The 26,603-nt window shown below is 38.1% G+C and overlaps 1 protein-coding gene across 5 annotated transcripts in view; it reads right to left on the bottom strand.

Moving 5' to 3' along the window:
* LOC105465677 (mitogen-activated protein kinase kinase kinase 5) overlaps window positions 1–26,603 on the bottom strand; it is a 243,220-nt gene that overhangs the window by 155,012 nt on the left and 61,605 nt on the right. For 4 of the 5 annotated variants that reach the window (XM_011714252.3, XM_071096505.1, XM_011714250.3 and 1 more), the window contains exon 2: window positions 9,190–9,329. The exons of the other annotated variant lie outside the window; for it this stretch is intronic. In XM_011714252.3, the coding sequence (XP_011712554.1) occupies window positions 9,190–9,312 (123 nt within the window). In that variant the 5' untranslated portion in view covers window positions 9,313–9,329. The remainder of the gene's footprint in view (window positions 1–9,189; window positions 9,330–26,603) is intronic. 5 annotated transcript variants of the gene reach the window in all.

A 26,603-nucleotide genomic window follows, 5' to 3' on the forward strand; every position in this document is an offset into this window, starting at 1 on the left:
AGGAGAAACACTCCCTTTACCCTTTCTGCACGCTGCTAAAACAAGCTGAGCAGACCTGAGGAGAGTAATCCAACACAAGTGTCATAGAGCCGTGACACAGAGGCTTTAAAGATAGATAGGAAACAAAGCACTTTTGTGTTTACATGTTATGCCTACATAAGCTCAAGCTTTAAAAGAAAAAAATCTCAATAATCTTAAAAAAAAAAAAAACACCAAGAAAATCATCTTTTTGCAGAACATATGAAATCTGTGGACAGACTGAGAGAGACAAGTACCAGATGACAAGTCAAAGAATATGGGGCTTATCCTTGCCCTGACACTAGCTGTGTGTGTTCCTGAAACAAGTCATCGCATGTCTCTGGACTTATTTCTCTTCTGTAAAGAAAATATCTTCTGGCCAGGAGGGGTGGCTCATGCCTATAATCACAGCACTTTGGGAGGCACAGGCAGGCAGATCACTGGAGCCCAGGAGTTTGAGACCAGCCTAGGTAGGAAACATGGCAAAACCATATCTCTACAAAAAATACAAAAATTAGCCAGGTGTAGCAGCACGTGCCTGTATACCCAGCTACTCAGGAGATCAAGGTGGGAGGATTGCTTGAACCTGGGAGGTGGAGGTTGCACTGAGCCAAAATGGCACCACTGCACCCCAGGTTGGGTGACAAAGTCAGACCTTCTCTCAAAAAAAAAAAAAAAGAAAGAAAGAAAAAGAAAATACCTTCTATCTTTCCAATCCAAATAATATCTAACTTGTCTGTTTCATTGGGTTCTATGCAAAGGCCAAATGGAGTAAGTTAACGAAACTATTTGCAGTACTTTAAAGCCATTTATAGGAGGAGGTATTAATAAACCAAAGCAAACAACTCCAACTCAATTCCTGCACTGCCAGGTCTAGAGACCTTTCACACCTATGTTATTCATGACAGGGGTTAAGAACACATCCTTCTCTTGAATATGAATACCTATCAATTAAAACAACTAGTATCAAAAATCAGGTTAAATTATACCAAAGTTGGAAACTAATCCTAAAAGGAATTCTAGCCTCTCTTCTTTCCCTATTAAATTCTTTTCATATTTAAATAAGTATATCTTGGTGGAAGAACTCTGCCGTAAGTAGATATCTGTCTCTAAACTGGGCTGGAATGCTGAAAAATGACACTTTATATATAAAGCATTTAACAGAGCTTTTTTTTTTTTTTTTTTTTAGAAACATGGTCTCACTCTGTCACTCTATCACCACCCAGGCTGGAGTACAGTCATGTGATCTCAGCTCACTGCAACCTCAACCTCCCCAGGCTCAGCCAATTCTCCTACCTCAGCCTCCCAAGTAGCTGGGACTACAGGCACACACCACCATGCCCAGCTAAGTTTTGTAATTTTTGTAGAAACTGTGTCTCACTATGCTGACCAGGCTGGTCTTGAACTCCTGGGCTTAGGTGATCCTCCTGCCTCACATTCCCAAAGTGCTGGGATTACAGGCATGAGTCACTGTGCCCGGCCTAACAGAGCTTCTTAACACAAACTTCACTTTATACTGTGTTGCTATTATAATCAACTTCTTCTTCTTTTTAACCAGCTGTTTCTTTCAGCAACATCTAATTGGGCCATAATATTCAAGTTCATGTATTACTTTTCTTTTTAACTGTATTGTTAAAGTTGGAAGCATAATGAATTTTTCTACAGTAAATCATACTTTGCACATTGATACGGTTTGGCTGTGTCCCCACCCAAATCTCATCTTGAATTGTAGCTCCCATGATTCCCACATGTTGTGGGAGGGACCTGGTGGGAGATAATTGAATTACGGGGCAGTTTCCCTCATACTGTTCTCGTGGTAGTGAAGAAGTCTCACAAAGTCTGATGATTTGATAAGGGGTTCCCCCTTCCACTTCTCTCTCATTCTACCTTGTCTGCTGTCATGTAAGATGTGCCTGTCACCTTCTGCCATGATTGTGAGGCTGCCCCAGCCACACAGAACTGTGAGTCCCTTACACCTCTTTTTCTTTATAAATTACCCAGTCTCAGGTACGTCTTTATCAGCAGCATGAAAATGGACTAATAGACACACATATTTCAGCAATAGTTTCAAAGATATATCCTAAAAAGGCCCAAAGAGGGTGATGGGTTACAATGCCAAAAAGATCAACTTTCACAGAAAGAGTCAATTATTTAGAATAAATGAAAAGAAAGATAATTCAGCAAGGCTTGCCCCACTCCTTCCTCTGTGCACAGAGGTAGTCCTTCTTGGTCTTTACGGGTATTCAAAGTCACAGGCCTATGACCAGAGTCACTACAAATGAGACAAATAGCTGGTGCCTACCCAGTCATATATGGCATTGTGCATCGCCTCTTGGACAAAATGGTAATAAGAGATTCAAAACAGTGGGCAAGGAGTGAGGGTGGTTAAAGAGGAATCAGGAAGGAGAAAGCAAGGGCATATTTTACCCAGTCTATACATAATTCCTTAGAAGGTACACTATTGCTAATTGACATCCAAGAAAGCTGAATTCTCCAGTCTTGAGTCCTTTCAATAACCTCAGGGATTCTACAATTAGGAAGTCAACTCCTGCTAAATAAATCATTCATCTAGCTTGTCAATTCAAGATCTTCAGAGAAAACCTTCATAAAGCAATGTTACACAAATGGCTTATCTGCTTCTCCCCACAAATTACCTCTTTCTTTCCCCAATTTGAGATGGAATGATTATAGCTTAAAAGAAAGTTAGATCATTTCTGAATAAATAAAATAAAGGAACAAGATTGTTTCCACCAAATGATAAGAAGTGTATGGGATGGCAACATTGAACCAGGAAGAGTACAGAGTCCCAGCATTTTAAAATCAACAGCTGGTCATAAAGTAAGCTAGAAACTTCAGGGATGTCCAGAGGCAGCACTATTAAAAAGGGGCAGGGCCAGTGTTCCCGGTTCACAAATTGTGAGACCACTTTATAGGATCATATTTTACAACAATGTTTTTAAAACACATTATTGAATGTGTACTTTGTACCACTAACAAGTTGATAATTTTTAAAATGCTGAAAAGAATCCAGCCAAAAATTCTTTGTTAAACTAAAAGAGTCCTAAACCTTTGAAAAATAAAAATTTTAATTTCATGCACAACTCAAGCTAAAACCAAATTCACCTTATTTACTTTGATAAGGGAGGCAAAACTTTAACAAAAGGAAGTACTGTTTTTTGTTTATAAAAACAAAAAAAGAGATAAATGTTTTTATGGGTTTAAGAACACTCTGGAATCCGAGTAGATTCTCCAAATAAGGTAAGAATTCAATTCAAGTGTGAGGTATTTGTAATAACTTACCAGATGTCCTCACCAATGTACAAACCGGTATAATTATCAAAATTTACACATGGACATCACTGTTATTTTCAAAACTATAACCATTTGCTTCAAATGGATATGAATGAGTGCCAGAAAGACAAGACTCCGTGTTTAAGTTCTAAAGGAGATTGGGGCCCTCAGTGCCTGCAGATAAAAGATCATGGGTCTAGGTGCCATGGAACTGCTTGAATGAGCAGTAGTTTTCAACGTTCATTTACGTTGTACCATGTGTCAAAATTTCCTTCCTTTTTAAGATTGAATAATATTCCATCTATGTACATACCACATGTTGTTTAGCCAATGATCTGTTGATAAACATGTGGGCTGCTTCCACCTTTTGGCTACTAAGAATAATGCTACCATGAACATGGGTATACAAATACCTCTTCAAGATCCTGCTTTCAATTCTTTTGGGTGTATATCCAGAAGTGGAATTGCTAGATCATGTGGTAATTTTATTTTCAATGTTTTGGGGAGCTGCCATATTATTAACATTTGCTGATTTTTAAGGGTTAATTTAGTGAAGTGTTACAAATTTTGGTTTGTGCACCTAAGATTTCATGCTAGTCAGATCCCGATCTAGAAAATAATAGATGCACTGAGGCAGAGTAAGGGTTTCAAGCATCACATATGTGTGTTCTGTATTCAGTGAGATAGTGAAGAAGGAAGCATGTAGACAGGTTGCCACAGAGAAGACTGTCTATTAATGAAAATCCCATCCATAAAGTAACTTTTCAGCCAATAGTTAAAGATAAAAATACAACTAAATCTTTTGAACAAGAAATAATCTAATATAATCATTATGTTTCAACACAAACTGCATCGCCACTAACTGATCTGCCTACCAATCTATCAGGAAACATGGAAACATCTCATTTAATGGATAAAATGAGAATAAAGTCTGTTGGAGTGCAGAAAGGGAAATATCCAAATATCTGAAGCTTTCTAACCACAGCCAGAACATAGAAAAAAGACACAAAAAATATTTTGGGATTCCAGTGTCCAAAATGCATATACGTTATCCTGATGGATACAAAAAAATAAAAGAATATAGCAATCTATTCCTTTTTTAAAAAAAGGTTAATTATTAAATATTTCAAGTATATAAAAAGTATAAAAATTAGCACTCATGGTCTACCACCTAGATTTAGAAATATAACATCACAGATATAGTTGAAGACTCTCATACTCCCTTCTCAATTTTATTCCATTCCTATCTCCTAAGAGGTAACTATTCTGAATGCTGTTTATAATTCCCATACACATGTCTATCCTTTTTTAACACAAGTGTGTATAAAAACATCCTCTTGCACATGATATTTTATATAGATGGTATGATACTGTACACAAGTAATTTGTTTTTTCCCCCAACACTGTTGTTTTGAGATATATTTATATTGATGTCTAAAGCACTAGCTGATTTGTTTTAAGTGCTCTATAATATTCCATTAAATAATTATAGCTGGCTGGGCACGGTGGTTCACACCTGTAATCCCAGCACTTTGAGAGGCCAACACGGGTGGATTGCTTGAGATCAGGAGTTCGAGACCAGCCTGGCCAACACGGTGAAACCCCATTTCTACTGAAATATAAAAATCAGCTGGGCGTGGTGGCGGGAGCCTGTAATCTCAGCTACTATGGAGGCTGAGGCAGGAGAATTGCTTGAACCCAGGAGGCAGAGGTTGCAGTGTGCCAAGATAGCATGACTGCACTCCAGCCTGAGCAAAAGAACAAGACAGTCTCAAAAAAAAAAAAAAAAAAAGATTACAGCTGAAGGTATCTATTAATTCTCCATTTCTTTGGGAGGAGGAGTTATATAAACATGTTAACATAAACATTCTTGATTATATCTCCTTATGCATGCAAGAGATTTTTTTTACAGTATACATTTAGGGTCAGAATGACTAAGTCTTGGTGATATGCTCATTTGATATTATTAAATATCCCCAAATTACGCTTCAGAAGGTACTATCTCTCCCACCAGTAGTGCGTAGGTTTCCCACTCTCCACAACCTGGCCATCTGTAGTATAAGAGGTTTTAATTCTTGACTATCTGGCACGTGCAGGCATGTTTCATCGTTTTGTTTTGCTTTGTTTTATAGTACAATTGTTTAAAGTGAGTGGGGAATGGCCCAGAACATAGAGAAGGAGCTGAGAAAGGGAGTGGAGGAAAGGATCACAAGAAGATGAGCTGAGAGCTGGTGTTATAAAGGAATTTCTAGTGATAAAAGATGGTTCATGAAAACAATTTCCTCACTCTACACAAAACGGCTTCATTTCTCCTAAGTCATCAGAGGTGTTTAACGCATCTGCGCCACAGCTCATTGACCAGGAGTGTCCAGACTTACTCACCACTTACTGAGAGACCCCAAGTGGAAGTATGATCATTTCATAATGCATGAAATAAATCACAGAGTAATTGTTACTAGCATTTCTTATTTTAAACCAATGTAAATCTTGGCACAGATATTCTCTCAATAAACATTAGTAGGCACATGAGAAATTCTCATGAGATTTATTTAAAGAAAATTATAAAAAATAAGTGTTGTTACAATGCTAAAGAAAAGAAAAAGAACTGGCCGGGCACAGTGGCTCATGCCTGTGATCCCAGCACTTTGGGGAGCTGAGGTGAGCAGATTACTTGAGGTCAGGAGTTCGAGACCAGCCTGGCCAACATGGTGAAACCCCATCTCTACTAAAAATGTAAAAATTAGCCAGGTGTGGTGGCACATGCCTATAATCCCAGCTACTCTGGAAGCGGAGGTTGCAGTAAGCCGAGATTGCTCCATTGCACTAAAAAATAAAAAAAATAAAAAAAATAAAAAAAAAATCAACTTCCTTCTCTCAAAGTATAATGGTCATCTTTTCTTAAAAAAAAAAAAAAAAAAAAAAACGAAAATTTTTCATTCTTTAGTACTTGATAGTACTTGTGATTTAAAACAATGGATATAAAGCTTATTACAATTAAATGCCATGACTAGATTCTAAATATCCTTTCAAATGATACTTCAGACATAGATTTTTAAAGTACTTTTATAGCTCCCATTATTTTTCCAGGAGCTTAAATTAAAAAAAAAATTTTTTTTCTACGATTTCTTCCTGAGAATTTGCCGCCAAAGAGAAACTGCAGTCTTCAACAAAGAGCAACAGATTAAAATAAAACTTGTGCAGCTGTACTTTCTAGACGGCCAAAGAATCAACCTAAGTGAAACTAAACATATGACAAGAATAGCATTCTAAAACTGTCTTTGCCCTGTGAAAACAGAGGGATGCTTTGTTTTTATTTCGCTTGGCTAATCCTTATATGATATATTATTTTAAATATCTCTTATTCTGTTTATTTCATTGCAGTTTTCCTATCTGTTGGTCAATGGCAGGAATAAGGGTTACATCTTTAACTAACTGCCCAGAAATGAATAAAACTAAAAATATATACACACACCAATTCTTTTCAGTAGCACAGGACCTGAAGAACTTTCAGGACTCAGAGGAAATTGCTAGACTGCCAAAAAAGCTTCCTATCCCAGATATTTCTGTCCTCTGCAACCAGACACATGACCTACCAGGCTAGAAATAGTCTAAATAAGAAAACAGCAAAAGTTTCAGTTAATAAAAGGGAATAAAGAATAAAGAAAAAAAGACGGATGTTACCTAGGAAAACTCAGGAGGCATAGCTGATAGGTTTTTCTAAATGAATACACTCAGCAGAAATATATGATATAATTTTAACTAGAAGTAACCGACAATAATGCAATAATGCTTAGCGGTGAAGGGCAACAGGCTTTGGAGTCAGGCAGTCCTAATTCCAAATTTTCCTAGCTATATCACCTTAGGCAAATGATTGAATTTCTTTGGGCTTCAGTTTGTGATATTAAAAAAATGCTAATAGAATATACACCTCACAGAGCTCTTTTAAGAATTATTATTATTATTATTCTTTGTTTTGGGATTTTTTTGAGACAGGGTCTTGCTCTGTTGCCCAGGCTGGAGTGCAGTGGTGTGATCTCAGCTTACTGCAACCTCTGCCTCCTGGTTCAAGGGATTCTCATGCCTCCCAAGTAGCTGGGATTACAGGCAAGTGCTGCCACATCTGGCTAGGCATGTGCTGCCACACCTTTTCCTAGGGAAGTATTTAAAAATAAGTGTTGTTACAATAAAGAATTTAAGAATACTTCCCTAGGAAAGAATGGGCACAAAATTAAATCAACAGATACTAGTAGGAGCAAGAGCAAAAAAATGTAGAGAGTAAAAAATCTCCAACATAATAGTGCCTGCTTAAATAAACTTAATCTGTCTAGGTGTGGTGGCTTACACCTGTAATCCCAACTCTTTAGGAGGCCAAGGTGGGAGAATCACTTGAACCCAGGAGTTCAAGACCAGCCTGGGCAACATGGCAAAACCCTATCTCTGCAAAAAAAGAGAAAAATTAGCTAGGTGAGGTAGCATGCGCCTGTAGTCCCAGCTACTCAGGAGGCTGAGGAGGGAGGATCACATGAACGCAGGAGGTCATGGTTGCAGTGAGCGGTGATCACAACACTGCATTCCAGCCTGGGTGACAGAGTGAGACCCTAAATAAATAAATAAATACATACATAAACTTAATCCAAAGAAAAATGAAAAGAGCTAAATCAAATAATCTAATTCCTTCATCAAATGCTAATATGTGTTACAAATAGCAGCAAATCAAAATGTCTAATTAAAAATGAGTTACAACATTTTATGATGTATTTATTAAAGAGGTAAATCTGGAGGAAAATTAAGGAGGGGCTTAAGGATTGCTCCAGGTCAAGGATTGCTCTAGGACAAAAAACAGACTTAGGACAATAGGGGCAAATCTCTTAGAACTGTTTCAGAGTATTCTGGAAAGGGATATGCCTGTCGATCACCAGCACAATGCCTGGCATGTAGTAGGTACGTTTGCTCAATGAAGTTCTGCAGATTTCTCAAAGAAAGTCACACATGCTTTAAATACGCAGAATTCAAAATGCTATTGACATTTTTTTGCATGAAATATGGGTTAGAGATACTCATAGAACAATTGCTAAGTCATTAGTAATATGGTTCAGGATTCTAGAGCTCAATGTCGCAAGGTTGGCTCAGATTTGGGAACTGGAAGACAGAGCTGAGAAAAAGCCACATGAAGCTAGCTGGAAGTTTCACAGAAGAAATGGATGATGGCAAGCACAGCATGCGTTTCACTGAACTGTGGGATGCTTTTCAAAGAATCATACAGTGTAAAATCACTTGGCCTTGCAAAAAGCATTTTAGGCAAATTTTTTTGGACGGAGGAAATGCCTTTATAGCAGTAAGTTCCTATTACTGGAGAGAATGACATTAAGACAGGTTGAATTTTGTAGACAAACACAGTAAGTTTCTCTTCCTTTTCTTCCATCTTAGTTTAAATCACACCCTAGTGAAAGAGGATGCCAACTATTTTGGTATACTCAGAGAGAATTTCTCAGAGCACTTTCAAGGAGGAAGTGTACTTTTAGTTAGGAGACCGGTGGGCACCAGGAAGCTCCCAAAAGTGACAGAGCATGAAGGTTTAACCATACCTTATGCAATCTCCCTTCTCCACGTCTGTGCTAATGACTTCCTATTAACACAGTCTCCTCCGTTACAACCATGAGTGAAACTGAGAACTCAATGTGAACTTTTTTCCTACTCATGTCATCAAGTTTCTACAGTGAATTCTCAATAAACCTCCCAATTTGACTAGTAATTGGTGCATACTGACCACACATATAAACGCCTTTCACAAATAAAAGCTACTTAAAATGTTTGGATGACAAACCGGTATCCCTGAAATGCTGATGCTAAAATGAAACATTCAGTAAACAAGGGAGGTACCTTCAGCGACTGCAGAGAGTCCGAGTTAGTATCACAGTAGAGGATGATGTTGTTGGCCATGCTGAAACTTTCTCTCACCCCAAGGTGGTAAAACAAGGACGGTTGCCGGAAGGCATCGCTCATCTCCACCACCGCAATATCTGCAAACAGAAAACAAAGTCCCCCAAAGGATGACACCCAAATAATGCCCAACCAGCACATTTTGGTTTTAATTATCTTAGTACTCAAAAGAGGAAATAAGGAAATGATAGGGATTTTCCCTCTTCATTTATCACTGCATTTTTAATTTGCAGCTCTACCTGGAAGTGGTTTTATAAAATGTAACAAACCTCCTTTTTCTGTTTTTAAGAGACAAGGTCTTGCTCTGTCACCCAGACTGGAGTGCAGTGGCACGATCGTGGCTCACTGAAGCCTTGAACTCCTAGGCTCAAATGATCCTCCCACCTCAGCCCCCTAGTAACTGGGACTACAGGCATGAGGCATCATGCCCAGCTAGTTAAAAAAATTTTTTAGAGACAGGGTCTTACTATGTTTCCCAGGTGGAACTCAAACTCCTGGCCTCAAATAATCCTCCTGCCTCGGCTTTCCAAAATGCTGGGATTACAGGTGTGAGCCACCACGCTTGGCCCAAACCTGCATTTTTTTTAAAGAAGAAGGAGATCACATGATTACTGGAAACTGAAGAGAATTTGTGATAGTGGGAAGCAGGGGCTACTGCTCTCTCATAAATTTCAACATTAAAACAAGTTAATTAAGGTTTCAAATAAGAAAATTTTTTTTAAAAAAAGCAGATTCATAAAAAATAGCAGTAACACATGTAAAATGAGACTTAAATAAATAAATAGGTAAGCTTATTAGTTAATCCAGAATTGGGTTTTAGAGTTAAATAACTAATATCTAGTAAGTCCCTGGTAAGTATAATCAAGAAAAAAAGAGAGAAAAAAGGTATAGAAAATATAACTAAGGGGAATATAACCACAGATGCAAATCCATCCAAGGCTCAAAGATGACCAGTAACAAGGTAGTAGAAATTTGATATCAAAAATTGACAATGTCACAAAAATGAAATTTAGATTAGTCTAAAACTCCTTTATGGCTATAAACAAAAATATGAAAGAAAAACTAACAAAATGTATCAAGTGTTATAAGACCAAGATCGTGAGTTTAAAATTTATTTGGGGGATGCAAGGATAGCTCAATGGAAAAAAGTCATCAGCATCTCGAATATGTTCCAAGTGCATTAATTAAAATTCTCAATCCATTTATCATTAAAAATAATTGCTGAGCTGGGCATAGTGGCACACACCTGTAATCTCAGCTACTCAGGAGGCTGAGGTGAGAATACCACCTGAGGCCAGGAGTTTGAGGCCAGCCTGGGCAACACAGCAAGACCTCTAGCTCTAAGAAGAATAAAATTTTAAAATTAAAAAATCACTGCAAATTAAAAATATAAGGGCATTTCCATAACATAGAGAATAATACACATTTCATAACAACTTCCAACTTTGTGCATTTAGGTATTCTCATGAAAATCAGAAACAAAGGCTGTCAGCTATTGCCACTACTTATTATATAATGGCTTTTTGAAAAATCCCAGCCACTGCAATAAGATTTCTAGAAAGTAAGAAGATATAATTCTAGAAAATAAAATACACAATTATCTCTATTTGCAGATGTTGTGGATGTCAACCAAATACCCCAACAGACTTAGCTGAATAGCTATTAGAAGTAATAATACAATTTAGTAAGGCATCAAGATGGAAAACTATTATGAAAACAAAGAGCTTCCTTTGTAATTGCAATAAACATTTCGGAAATATAAAACAGAAGCCATTCATAATTACGATGAAAATGTTAATATATAACAAATTTAAAAGGAGATAATTTGTTAAAAATATATGTAATATTTGAGAGATGAAAGGTTAATATCTTTATAAATCATCTCTTATGATCAATTTAAAATAACTCAGCAATGATAAAAACATTACGTTAGACAATCACACTATAGACATCAGCAAGCAAATTCACAGAAATTTAAAATGGTAAATAAACATATGAGAAATTATTCTTCATCTTGCTTCTAATAAATGCACATTAAACCAACTATAAAATGCCAATGTTTTGCCTAAGTGAGCAAAGTAAAGAAGTCAATGAAAATGCAGAGAAATGACACTCTTTTATGCTGTGGGAAGTGTAAACTTTCTTCTTTCTTTTTTTTCCTTTTTCTTTTTTTTAAAAGGCAGACAGTTCTCAGTTTGTTGCCCAGACTAGAGTGCAGTGACAAAATCATAGCTCACTGTATATGCACAGCCTCAAAATCCTGGGCTCAAGCGATCCTTCGGCCTCAGCTTCCTGAGTAGCTGGGACTACAGGTGTGTGCCACCATGCCTGGCTAATTTTTAAAACTTTTTCGTAAACACAGGTGTCACTATGCTGCGCAGGCTGGTCTCAAACTCCTGACCTCAAGCAATCCTTCTGCCTCAGCCACCTAAAGTGCTGGGATTAGACGCATGAGCCACCACACCCCAGCCAAGTGTAAACTTTCTAGGAGGCTTAAATCCTAAAAATTATGTACACTCTGACCCAATAATTCCATTCCTTGGAATTTACTCTGAGAAGATTATTATAAATGTGAAAATAGATTTACCTGTCTGTCCATTGAAAAATTATTTTTTATGATAAAATGATGGAAAATATCTAAATACCTATCAGTAAGAAAATGGTTATATATGTATGTGTGTATGTGTATATATGTAATCATGAGATATATATATGTATATCATAATTTCAAATAATGGAATTTCATGTAACCAAAGAAAAAGAAAAATGTAGAAGAATACTCAGCAACAGGGGATAAATTCAAACTATATTAAGTAAAAATAAAAAGTAAAATATAATATACATACTGCCATGTATAGCATATACATTAAAAATACAATGTATACATTATAGTGAGTGCATTATGATGTTTACATTCTATGTACATATCCATGTGCATAAAAAATACCTGAAAAGTTGTACACCAACTTTTGTTGGTAATAGCTGTGTTATAGGGATTATGGATTATTTTATTTTTCTATTTTATACCTTCTATATTTCCCACAATTTCTATTATGAACATTGATTACTTTCACAATTTAGGAACCTATCAAAATATAAAATGAACAACATTCAAGACCTGTGTGACAGAATATAAAACCAAAGTGCAGCACATAAAAATACCGCAGATGCTTGAGAAGCTGTTTGGTGCAGAGTCCATCTTGTCTAATGGGCATGAAATTAGCATTAAACTTTGGTGAATGAGAAATCAATCAGATGAAACTGAGGTAAAAGACACAGAAGAAGTTTATGAAATGGGAAGACAGGTCAAAGGAGCTTCAGAAGGTTTTTTCCCCCCTCGAGGCTAAAAATGACTTAAGGACTCTTTAATACAAATAAAGAGTTTTCTTTTGGGGTCCTTAACGTTTCTGCATCAAAAATCAACACATGACAAAAGTGAGTCACTGCATCCTACCCACACAGCCCAGCTGCCTCCTGCACCCACACGGCTTCCTCCTCCCACAGGTGCCAGCCACTCAGCAGTCAATCACATTGCTTTAAAATCAAGAAGCAGCGTTATGTGGGACTGGAAGAAACCAAATAAAACACTTACTGATGAAAAATAAGAGACATGCAAAGAAAAATACTAGCTAAGTTAAAGTAATGAAAGGAGGGGATAAATTTTTCCGGAGAACTGACATGTGGAATTAGATGCTAAAATGAAATAAAAACACTGCAGAAAGTTTTCAGATTAAGAGAGAAACTAGATTTTTTTTCTTTTTTTTTTTTTTTTTTTTTTTTTTTGAGATGGAGTCTCACTCTGTCTCCCAGGCTGGAGTATAGTGGCACGATCTCAGCTCACTGCAACCTCCACCTCCCGGGTTCAAGTGATTCTCCTACCTTAGCCTCCCAAGTAGCTGGGATTACAGGTGTGCACCTGCTAATCCATCCAGCTAATTTTTGTATTTTTAGTAGAGACAGGGTTTCGCCATGTTGGCCAGGCTGGTCTTGAACTCCTGACCTCAGGTAATCTGCCCGCCTCAGCCTCCCAAAGTGCTGGGATAACAAGCATGAGCCACTGTGCCCAGCCTAGATATTTAAAATAAATGGTGCAAGCAAAGTAAGGTATATTTATTACCTCTGAACACCTAAGCAGGAACAGATCCATTTCTGGATGCTATAAAGAATACTGAAAGGTGCTTACTGGTATAATTTTAAAATACAGTAATACGGTATAGTAACTTAGAAAAAGGCTGGCTTTTTTCTATTTCAAATTCAAATAAGTGACTTGCTCTAAGACATTTCTATTCTTTTCTAAATTTACTTTTTAATTGTCATACAGCAAACTTCATTCTCTTTGTCTCTGATGTACAGTCTAATCGGTTTTGAAAAATGCATATATACCGGCATAGTCATGATACAAAATGGATCCTTCACTCCCAAAATCTCTGTCATGCTCTCCTTTTGAGGTTAGTCTTCCCCGCACCCCAAATCCCAGCCCCTGGCAACCACTGATCTATTTATTGTTCCTAAAATTTTACCTTTCCCAGATTGTCATATAAATGGAACCATACAGTATGTAGCCTTTTGGGTTTGACTTCTTTGACTTAGCAAAATGCATGTGAGATTCATGCACAGATGTCCACCCACAGGTTTGAGGACATTTGGGTTGTCTCCAGGTTGGGCAATTTTGAATAAAGTTGCTATTCATATACAAGTCTTTATATAGACATATGCTTTCATTTGTCTTGAGTAAAGACCTAAGAGTAGGATTACTGGGTCATAGGTAAGGGTATGTTTACCTTAATAAGAATATGCCAAGCTCTCCCAAAGTGACTGAAACATTTTGCATTCCCACCAGAAAAGCATGAGGAGCATCTCAACTGTCCAACATCTTTGTGAGCACTTGGTACTGTCAGTTTTTCTTCTAAAGCCAGTCTAATAGGTATGTAATGGTATCTCGTTATGGTTTTAATTTGTATTTCCCTAATGACTAATGAGGTTCAGCATCTTTTCATGTGCTTATTTGCTATCTGTATATCTTATTTGGTTAAGTACTCAATGCTTTTGCCCATTAAAAATTATTGTTGAGTTTGTTTTCTTACTGTTGAGGTTTGAATGTTCTTTGTATTTTCTGAATATTGTTCCTCTGTCAGATATGCAATTTGCAGATACTGTCAGATTATGACTTGTCTTTTCATTCTCTTAAGTGTGTCTTTACAAGATAAGAGTATTTAAATATAATGAAGTCCAGTTCATCCACTTTTTCTTTAATGGATTGTGCTTCTGGTGTGGTATTGAAAAAAAATATTTGCATAACCCAAGGTCACAAAAGTTTTCTTTTATGGGTTCTTCTAGAAGTTTTATAGCTTTACATTAAATTTAAGTCTATGAACCATTTAGAGTTGATTTTTGTATATGGTGTGAGGCATGGGTCAAGGTTCATATTTGTTGTAAAGACTGTCCTTTCTCCATTGAATTGCCTCTGCATTTTCAGCATTAACTTGCTATACTTTGGTGGGTTTATTTCTGGATTCTCTATTTCATGAAATCTATGTGTTTATCCTTTGTCAATACAACACTGTTTTGACTGCTGGAGCTTTACGGTAGCTACTGAAATCAGGTAGGTCAACTCTATTCTGTTTTCAAATATGTTTTGGCTGTTGTAGTTGTTCTCTTTGCTTTCCTGTGTAAATTTGAGAATCAGCTGGCTGTTGATATCTATCAACTGATAGCTACAAAAAAATCCTGGGATTTTGATTGTAATTGTGTTGCATCTAAAAAATCACTTTAGAGAGAAATGACATCTTAACAACACTGAGTCTTTCAATCCATGAATATAGAATATCTCACCTGTAATCTCAACATTTTGGGAGGCCGAAGCAGGCAAATCACTTGAGGCCAGGAGTTCAAGACCAGCCTGGCCAACGTGGTGAAACCCTGTCTCTACTAAAAATACAAAAATTAGCCAGGTGTGGTGGCACATGCCTATAATCCCAGCTACTTGGGAGGCTGAGGCACAAGCATCACTTAATCTTGGAGGCAGAGGCTGCAGTGAGCCAAGATCACATGACTGCACTGCAGCGTGGGTGACAGAGCAACACTCTGACTCAAAAAAAAAAAAAAAAAAAAAAAGAATATGGAATATCTCTCCACTTACTTAGGTCGCCATTGATTTTTTTTCACTAGTATTTCATAATTTTAAACATGTAGATCCTGCACATAGTTTGTTAAATTTATACCTAAATGTTTTCTTTTTTTGGTGCTATTATAGATGGTACTGTTTTTAAAATTTTCAAATCATAATTGCTCATTGCTAATATATAAAAATACAATAATTTTTGTAGATTGATCTTGCATCCTGAAATTTAACTGAACTCAGTTATAAGTTCCAGAAGCTTTTTTCATATATATTATTTTATATGTATTATTTTACATAGACAGTCATGTAATCTGCAACTAAAAGTGACTTTACGTTTTCCTTTCCAATTTGTATGCCTTTTGTTTTTTGTTTGTTTTTGCCTTGTTATACTCGCTAGGACTTCCAGTAACACATCACTGTTTAAACGGTAATATTTCATTACCTAACTAAAGAACATATTCTCTGTGGCTACTTCCTGACTCTGCTGGGTATGTTCTCAAAAGTAGTAAAATAAACAGGTGAAAATTATCTTCCTTGTGAAATGATCCTAAGACATATTAAAAATACAAATGAAGATGTAATTATAATAAATTAAACAAATGCCTGATACTCCAGAATTCCTGAGCCCCATTTATAGGAGGAACAGTTTATCCATTTCATTTTATAAACATATATTCAGTAGTCACTATGTGTCAGGCACTATATGCTCTTCAAATATTAACTCAATCTTCCTAATACCCCTTTGTGATGGGTAGTATTATTTCAGGACACTGAAGCAGAGAATGTACCTGTCAAAGATCAGCTAGAAAGTGTTGCCACCGGAATTCAAACCCAAGCAATCCAGCTCTAGAGTCCAAGCTCTTTTAACTCTTCACTTACTCACATCCTAAACTTACAGGAGACAGAAATTCACAAGTTCAGAACACAAGTGAGATGTGAAAATAGATTTGGGGATCAAATCATACCAGTCTTATTGTGTATTTTATGAGTAAATGCACTTAATAATTATCTAATTGAATTGTAATAATACTGTAAGTAAAACTGCCACATTTAGAAATTTAAGAAAGTTAGTCATTTAAAAGTATAGACAAAGACACAAAAATCTCCTACATTTTTACCTAAGGTGTAATTTGCCTCCCTGTTCCGATTGAGTTAATGTTAAATGGAGGATAACATGAGGTTTACCAGGGTTTATTAAAGCATAATAAAATTTTTAGGGTAATAACATTAAACCATTAAGCTTAATTGCATTTTGGTTGTCAAATGGCAGTGGCTGGTAGTCTGTGGGGTTTTTAAATTGAATTTTTCCTTCATAATAGGGTATCTGTTAGTTAAATATCTCACATGAGTTGCTGCTGCTTGTGAAGAGTTGAGTTGAGTTGAAGGAAGATGTTAATTGGCATTTGCTGAAATTTAACCTAAAAGTCATGTCCTGGTAGAGTTTCCTAAAGACTCCAAGTCACTTTTCTAAAGTTTGGCAAGTAGATAACATTGGGAAACTGCAAAAGTCCTGTTATACAGCTAGGATGGTTGCAATTTTCAAGAAGGACATAAGAATCATCTATTGTTGTAGCCTTGAATTGGTCACGGTTTGGCAATCCCTACTATAAATGACTACTCTTTCAGCTTCATCAGCCTGCTTTTAATTTCTTGTGTGTTATTTGGTTAATTATACCATGTAAAATGATGCAAATTTATATCAACAGTATATTCTGGCCCATAATTTCCTCATCACTAAACTCCAATAAATGTATGCATGGTGATTCAAACATGAATCATTCTTATATTGCTAAAGCAAATTATACCTAACTTCTCCAACCCAGCCCTAATTTTCTTATTTGGTGACACTGTATTACACTGAAGTGTTTTGCTGGCTTTTTGTTGTTGTTGTTAATCCACTAAGTGAGGCCTGGTAGGGAGGTAATCAGAGGGATATTTTTCACTTTTAGAGGTTGGCCTTAAAAAGAGTTGAGAGCCACTACACTTACAAAAGGAAAGGGAAGAGAGGAAAAGAGAGAAACCTAGTGGGGAGGGAGGGCAGAAGAGAAAAAGAGAAGAGGAAGAGGGAGGAAGAGGGAGGAAGAGTGAAACAGAGACAGAGGAGGGTGCAAAACGAAGATAGGTGTTATAATAACTAAAGACCCCTTACCCAGGCAATAGCTGCAAGAGCTCAGCTTTAGAGAATGTGAAGGTGGAGAAAGCACACATCCTTCGGAGGTGACCAGACCAGAAGGTCACGATCTAGAGCCACGGCTCTCTGCCAGGAGGACACCCAGCCTCAGTAAACCACTCCACGGAGCTGAAGAGCTGGAAAGGAAACACTCCCATCTCCAGAAGAGTAATGAGCATGTAAATAACAGACAAGCTGTTCTTTGACTTTCAGAGTTTGAATCCCAGTTACGTTTCTGGACGGATGACGTCAGACAATACCTCAAACTCCCTGAGCTGTGGTTTCTTCAAGTATAAATTGGGAATAACAACACAGGTATTGACTGCACAAAACTGTTGTAAGGATTACATGTGTGCTAAGCACAGTAAACTCACCATGAATGGTAATCACATGGAGCCAGGACAAGAAATGCCCAGAGGAGACCCTTTGAGCAAGGAATCATTAAAATGTGATTGAAGATAATGCTATTATACAATTCAACACCTCCTGATAAAGCCTTATATGAGTAATTTCTCATAGAAATGATGTTGAAGGCAAACTTTTGAAAACATAGAAAACCAACATAAAGAATTTTGACTTGATCCTATAATCAATGGATGGATCCATCCATGTCCATGGGTTTTGAGAAGATGTATGTCATGATCTAAGCTTTGCTGTGGAAAGATAAAACTAGAATTTGTAGATGGATAATAGACTACACAGACTGGGGGCTGGGGATCGTGTGGGAGTCATACGAGAGAGTACGTCCCTCGACTATCACAGACAACATGTGGGGAAACCCAACAGCCTTCAGGGACTTGGTGTTTACAGGCAAAGAAAGAATTAAAGATGATTCTGCTTTGAACATGCATAATTAAGGATAACAATTTGCCATTAACATAGTAAGGGAGGTTTTGTGTTATTTTCTGAGACAGGGTATCACTCTGTCATCCAGGCTAGAGTGCAGTGATGCAATCATGGCTCACTGCAGCCTCCAACTCCTAGGCTGAAGCAATCCTCCTACCTTAGCCTCCTGAGTAACTGAGAGTACAGGTACACGCCACCATACCTGGCTAATTTTTTTTTTTTTTTTTTAGAGACAAGGTCTCACTATGTTAACCAGGCTGGTCTCGAACTCCTGGGCTCAAGTGATCTACCCGCCTAGGCCTCCCAAGTGCTGGGATAACAGGCATGGGCCACCACATCTGGTCGAACTTTTTTTTTTTTTGATAGGAGCTTGAGTTCAAATTGGAACACACTAAATTGGGGGGTGGGGAGTGAATATATTACTGATAGCAGTCCTTTTGAATCTCAGCAGAAAGATCAAAAACAGAAAGATGTAAGAATAACAGCAGGCCAGGCACAGTGACTCATGCCTGTAATCCCAGCACTTTGGGAGGCCAAGGCGGGTGGATCACGAGGTCAGGAGATCGAGACCATCCTGGGTAACACGATGAAATCCTGTCTCCACTAAAAATACAAAAAATTAGCCAGGCCTGGTGGCAGATGCCTGTAGTCCCAGCTACTCGGGAGGCTGAGGCAGGAGAATGGCGTGAACCCAGGAGGGGGTGCTTGCAGTGAGCTGAGATCGCACCACTGTACTCCAGCCTGGGCGACAGTGAGACTCCAACTCAGAAAAAAAAAAAAAAAAGAGTCACAGCAATGAGTGACCACTGAAACCGTAAATGTAGATGAGGTTGTCAACTTAGAGTACAGAAAGAAATGAGGCTTCCTGGACTCAGGAATTCCCCTTCTCGTTATATACCCAATAGAAATACAGATATGTGTTCATGTAATGAATGTTCATAGCCATAGTATTTGTAAACCATTAACAGCAGAAGAAATTAAAAAGCATGCTATCTAGAGACAATGAATACTATACAGTAATGAGCATGAAAAATCTACAACCACATGTGACAACATGGATGAATCTCACAAATGCATTGTTGAGAGGAGGAATCCAGATACAGAGGACTAGGCACCGTGTGATTCTGCAATATTAAAAGTCACAACGGCGCACACCTTGGAGAGGATGGGCCATGACTAAAGAGGGCTTAAAAGGGTCTTTTGGGGTGCTGGTAAAGTTCTACTTCTCGATCTAGGTGCTGGTTACTTTGGCATGTTTGCCTTGTGAAAATTAACTCATTTCTAATCGATTATTTTGCCCAGAATGTTAAAAGAGAATTGCATTAGCTTCCTGTGCCACTGTAACAAACTATTACAGGTTTGATGCCTTAAAACAGCAGAAATGTCTTATTTCACAGTTCTAGAGGCCAGAAGTCCAAAATCAAAGTGTAGGCAGGGCCAGAGCCATGCTTCCTCCAGAGGCTCTAGAAGAGAATCAGTTCCTTGCCCCTTCAAGATTCTAAGTTTTCAGCATTCCTTGGCTTGTGATGTGTATGCATGTGGTGTCAAAATGCCCTCTGCCTCTTTTAAAAGGAACCTTAGGATGGCATTTAGGACACACCCAGATGATCCAGGATTATCTTATCTCAAGATCCTTCACTTCATCATATCTGCAAAGACCCGTTTTCCAAATAAGGTACCATGCACACCTTCCAGAGTTTTGACATAGATATTAGGGTGGCAGGGGAGATGAGGGACAAATTTTAGCTTACCACAAGGATTATAAAGAAGCTGAATGATAATGAAGGTGACTACAACAGAACAAAAGGTGCTGAATACACGATGAAGGAATGGAGGGAAGGAGCCCAAAGGATTCTCCAAAGACAGGCGAAGAACAAAAGGTGATTAACATTTTCCAAGGTCCATGGTAGGCACCTTTACAATCAGTTAAGGAAAGCAAGAGATCAGACAATATTCTAATGCGACAGAAAGATCTAAAGGTTTTTAGTGTTAGAATGGTGTACTTGAACATTATTAGGACATGTGGAGATTGTATGCATTTTTGAAGTCAAGCTGAAAGAAAAAAAGAGAAAGATTTTAAAGGGGGTACTAATTAATAGAGGCTATCTCTACATTTTCAGATTAGACAGATGGGTTGGGTTCTATGACAGAGGAGAAAAGTCAACCATGGGGGAAAAGGGATACTTTAAAGGTAAGAAGGAGGGAAGTACCAGGCTCAGTGGCTCACATCTGTAATCCCAGCACTTTGGGAGGCTGAGGCGGGTCAGGAGGTCAGGAGTTTGAGACCAGCCTGACCAACATGGTGAAATCCCGTCTCTACTAAAAATACAAAAATTAGCCAGGCACAGTGGCAGGTGCTTGTAGTCCCAGCTACTAGGGAGGCTGAGGCTGGAGAATCACTTGAACCCAGGAAGTGGAGGTTGCAATGAGCCAAAGTCACAGCACTGTACTCCAGCCTGGGTGACAGAGCAAGGCTCTGTCTCAAACAAAACAAAACAAAACAAAAAAACAAGGAGGGAATTAATTAATGGCAAAGACAAGGAAGTGATGAAGTGAAAGGAAGAACACCGATCTCCTCCTTCACTTCAGGTGGTGACTCACTGATAGATAGCCAGTGGTCAACAGAAAAGAAAGCCCTCTCCAGGGACAGCTGAAATAGGCCTGAGTGACATCATTGGAGATGTGCCTGAAAGTAGCACTACCTGAGTTTTTGCATGTCGTGACCCCAATTCGTCGTCTTTTTCACTAAAAGGAATTTATTTTAGCATCCCTTTTACTTGTGATAGTAACAACGCTTACAACTACAGCAACAGAAGCAAGATGTAAGCCTCATAAGTATCAAAAACACCATTTTTTGAACTCTTATCTGCCTACAATAGAGGTAAAGGAAAATATGAAAAGAGGGAAGATCTAGACTAGAATTAAACTTCATTCTGCTTAGTGGCCACAGGCAAAAGCCTTAAATACACATTAAAATCCCAATCTTACAAATGATTGTTCTTGGTCACAAAATGGACTGGACTAACAAAAACTCCAGTTTCAAGCACATAGTACTTTTTCCTTTTTGAGACAGGGTCTTGCTGTATTACCCAGGCTGAAGTACAGTGCTCACTGCATCCTCGACCTCCCGGGCTCAAGCGATCCTCCCACCTCAGCCTCTCAAGTACTTAGACTACAGGTGTGCACCACTATGCCCAGTAAATTTTATTTATTTTTAGTAGAGACAGTATCTCACTATGTTTCCCAGGCTGGTCTTGAACTCCTTGCCTCAACCAATCCTCCTTTCTTGGCCTCCTAAAGTACTGGGAATACAGGCATAAGCCACCACGCCCAGCCTCAAGCATACAGCATTTCGATGATGGTTTAGTAAGTGTTATTAAGGGAGCCCTGCAAATACTGTCACTGGGCTCAGTCTTCAAGTGAGTCCCTCATATCACTTCACAAAAAAAAAGTGGGTAAATCACAATTTATATCTTCTGGTGCATACCAACTACTTTATGAAGAGACATTTTCCTGATATGAGCATAGCAATCCCCTACATAATTTTGCTTATTAGAAAAGTACAAATAGGTTCTACCCAAAAAAGTGTTACTCTCTTTTCAAGTTAAAATAGAGCCTGATTTATGCCTTAATGTTTTGTTTTGTTTTGTTTTGTTTTTGTCTTTAAGTTAAAAAAAAAAAAAAACTTTTTTCGAGCTGTTTTAGGTTTACGGCAAAATTGAGAGGAAAGTACAAAGATATCCCATATACCTGATGGCCTCACACACACACAGCCTCCCCCATTGTCAACATCCCCCATCAGAGTGGTACATTCTTTACAACTGATGAGCCTACATTGATACATCATAGTCACACAAAGTCCATAGTTTACATTAGGGTTCACTCTTGGTGCTGTACATTCTTTGGGTTTGGAAAAATTTATCATGATATGAATCCACCACTATGGTATCATAATTATAGTATCATACAGAGTATGATACCATAACACCCTAAAAATCCTCTGCCCTAAAAATCCTCCAGGCTTTGCCTATCCATTAAAAAATTACGTTTTAATGTCATGGTAACAGCAATACAACAGGTCAATGACCTTCAAAGAGTATATAAGAAATGTATAAGTCAAAATGAACCATAAGGTTTATTATGTGACAGGCACATGCTATACATTATAAATAGAAATGGGTGCCGGGCACAGTGGCTCACACTTGTAATCCAGCATTTTGGGAGGCTGAGGCGGGCAGATTACCTGAGGTCAGGAGTTCGAGACCAGTCTGGCCAACATAGTGAAACCCTGTCTCTACTAAAAATACAAAAAATTAGCCAGGTGCGGTGGCACACGCCTATAATCCCAGCTACTTGGGAGGCTGAGGCAGGAGAATTGCTTGAGCTCAGGAGACAGAGGTTACAGTGAGCCAAGATCATGCTACCGCACTCCAGCCTAGCCGACAAAGTGAGACTCTGTCTCAAAAACATAAAAAAAAAAAAAGAAATGGGATAGGAGGCTGCTATGTTGGTAAAAATTTCTGTATCACCATGGCAAACCATTTTTCTCCTTGAAATGGTTATATTTCATAAAGGTGTGCTGGGTTTGAGTCTATATGCATACATTTAGATCTCTATAAACTCATTTTGTATAATACATTTCAGTCCTTAAGTAATCAATCTACTTTAATCAGATACTGAAAATGCTGCTCATGAATATATGAACAAGCTTTTGTAAAGCTTATTACAGTTTTACTGTGGTTAAGGTCTATGTCATTTGTTTTTTTGGTCTCTCATATTTAGTTTTAATTAAACCATCAAAGCTTCATTCATTTATGCTTCAGTGAAGTTCCCCAGGCACACAGAGTAGCCCTTTGTAACTTTAAGATTCTTATGGGAGCATCCTCCCTCACAACCCAAACCAATAATCTGCCTCATTTAATTGGCACTTGTTGAAGTTACGTAAGATTATAGGAGTTGATTTGTGATAATTTTTGAAGAAAATCTGACTGTTCCTCACAGATGTGGATGCTAAGTGACATACTCTTACCTAATCGTCCTATACCTTCACAACCTCTTCACATGGAAAACAGAAAGAGAACAGGGAGAACTTCACATTCTCTGATGATGTTCAGTAGCAAAAATGGCTGTGGTAGTTTAACTCATGTTTGAGGTCGTTCTGATTTAGAGGAGGTATTTCTCATTCTGGCTAGAGAAATAACTGTCATTTATGTGAATTATGTTTACATAAACATTAATAGTTATTAAAGCAGTATAACATAGTGATACAGCAAAACTCAAGACTCTAGAAAATTCTACAGAAAGAATGACCTGAATTCTTTAACAAAAACATCACAGAGGTAAAGAAGAGATGGAAGTAGAAATTAGATATTAAAAGAGACTTAAGGGACATAGTCAACGGTAATGTGTGGACCTTGGTTAGATTCTACAAAGGCAAACTTTAAAAAATCATGGCATTTATGAGGTAATCAAAATTTTGAAAACTGACAGGATATTTGATGATATCAAGAAACGAATTATTTTAAGTACGATAAGGTACTATGGTAGGAGTCCTTACCTTTTAGAGAAGAAAAATGTAGCATTATAGGCTGAGTGAGGTGGCTCAAGCCTGTAATGCCCAGCACTTTGCGAGGCTGAGGCAAGAGGATCGTTTGAGTTCGGGAGTTTGAGACCAGCCTGAGCAACATAGTGAGACCCCATCTCTATAAAAAATGTTAAAAATAGCTGGGTGTGGTGGTGCATGCCTACAGTCCCAGCTACTCAGGAGCTGAGGCAGGAGGATGACTTGGGCCCAGGAGTTCGAGGTTACAGTGAGCTACGATCGTGCCACTATACTCCAATCCGGGTGACAGAGCATGAACCTATCTCTAACAAAAACAAAACAAAAAAAAGCATGGTAATTTCATCCTATGTTAAAACATAAAGAATGCTAATGTCTGGCACCACATGTTGTATGAATTCTTTATCAAAAAAAGCATTATTTCACATGCCATGAAAATATAATTGTAAGCAATAAACACTATACCATTATTGCTGTAGAAAGGAAATCAGCAGGTTTTTTTCTTTCTTTCTACTGCTGTAGAAACTAAATTAAATGAAATCCAGTTGCATACTACTTATGGGCAGAAATTGTTGCTCACCCTGGTAAGCAAGCCAGTTTGGAGGGTTTTTCCCTTGCAATTATGGCTGTCATTTCTTGTGGTCTTAAATTCCATTGGATCTAAGAAGTGTGGGTGAGGGCCTGGGAGCTCCGCAGTGCTCCAAGATTCTTAATGTGTCAACAAATGGAAACCTCTCACAGTCAGGATTCAACATCTCTAAAAGATGCCATATCCTTCCTTTTTTTCTACTCTGTTAAACTCATTTTCAACATGTAGTAAATAATTTCATCTAGTCAAAATGTGCAACAGTTTTTGTTCAAATTTATTTCTAATAGTATCTGTAATTCTGTTGACATGACAGATGTATACATGATTCTGCCAGTAAATAACTTCATTCCTAGCATACGTGTTGACATTCCATTTGAGTCCAACAATCCATTTAGGGGGGTTTAGACTTCTTTCTTGAGAATGATTAGAGGAAATGAGTAGGATTAAAACTATTCATTGCTAACTGATCTTTTAACTGCTGACAGACAGGTGGCTGGACTTTGCTGACTATAATTAAATAGTCTCCTTTTTTTTTTCTTTCTTTCTTCCATTTGATTAAATCTATCAGTAAAGGAGCTCGCATACTCACTAGGAAAACTAATATTGTTGTTGTTTTAGAGACAGAGTCTCACTCTGTCACCCTGGCTGGAGTGCAATGGTATGGTCATAGCTCTCTGGGCTCAAGTGATCCTCCCACCTCAGCCTCCCAAGTAGCTGAGACTAGAGGCATGCCCCATCACTCCTGGTTAGTGTTTTACACATTTTTTGTAGAGACGGTGTCTTGCTAATTTGCCTAGGCTGGTCTCAAACCCCTGGACTCAAGTGATCATCCCACCTCAGCCTCCCAAAGTGTTGGGATTACAGGTACAGATATGAGCCACTGTGTCCAGCCATGTTGTTATTTTTTTAATGTGACAAATTAATTTTACATATCTATAACTTAAATGTGATTACATAAATGTCTCTTTAAAAGAAGGCTATCAACGGAGGCCAATATCCTAAGCAAATTACTGCACGTACAGAAAACCAAATTCTACATGTTCTCACTTATAAATGAGATCTAAACATGAGAGTACACATGGACATAAAAATAGGAATAGACACTGGAGATACTAGAGACGGGAGGGTAGGAAGGGGGCAAGGGTCGAAAAACTACCTATCTGATATTATGCTCACTACACGTGGGTGATGGGATCATTCGTACACCAAACCTCATTGACACTCAATTCACCCCGTAACAAACCTGTGCATGTATCCTCTGAAACTAAAATAAAAGTTGAAAAAAAGGCCAGCCACACAGAGGTGAGACAGGCAACCAAAGACCCTCACCAGCCCCGCAATGGGGAAAATGAGATAAGCCTGCTGAATAGAGACAACAGACCAGAAAGGAAAGGAGAGGGCAGTCCCCGCCATGTATCACATACTAAGTCCCTCCAAGGAGCCCTTTGATGGCTTCTTATCACGCTGCCCAGGAGGCTCCAGTTTCTTCGCCTCAGCTTCCATCCATCACAGCACTGTGGAAGTAAGAACTCCCTTTACTCTGCTCTCCCACATGTTGATTTGAACACACTTGATTGTCTATTCTATGCAAAGTACTGAGAAGGGGTCAAAGGAATCAGCACCAGCCCTTCACGGGCTGATACTCTTCAAGTGCAAGGGCTGGACATGTGAGCGGCAGAAGGGCAAAGTCAACTGAAATAGATGTAAATGTTCTTTGGGAGCAGAGGACAAGGAGTGGCTGATTCTTATAGGAGTAACGGAGAAGGCCATTCAGGGCAACAGCTTCACAATAAGCCTTGAGAAGTGGTAGAATTTCAGGATGCAGGGCCTGGGAAGAAGGGACATTCCTGGCTGCTTTGCAATTGCACAATATAGGAGTTTCTTTTTACCAGAAAAAATTGCTCCACTACCTAAGAATGGACATGTACACCACCACCCACCAAATGAGAAATGGCTTATCACTCTGCCCAGCTGGTCTTTCCACAGGAAGTTTAGAGGGGAAAAAAAATTAATTGCACAATCATTTTCTGGAACACTTTTCAGTAAAAACTTTTCTTATTAGGGAAGA

Source organism: Macaca nemestrina, chromosome 5 (genome assembly GCF_043159975.1).
Source record: "Macaca nemestrina isolate mMacNem1 chromosome 5, mMacNem.hap1, whole genome shotgun sequence".
Lineage (NCBI taxonomy): Eukaryota > Metazoa > Chordata > Mammalia > Primates > Cercopithecidae > Macaca > Macaca nemestrina.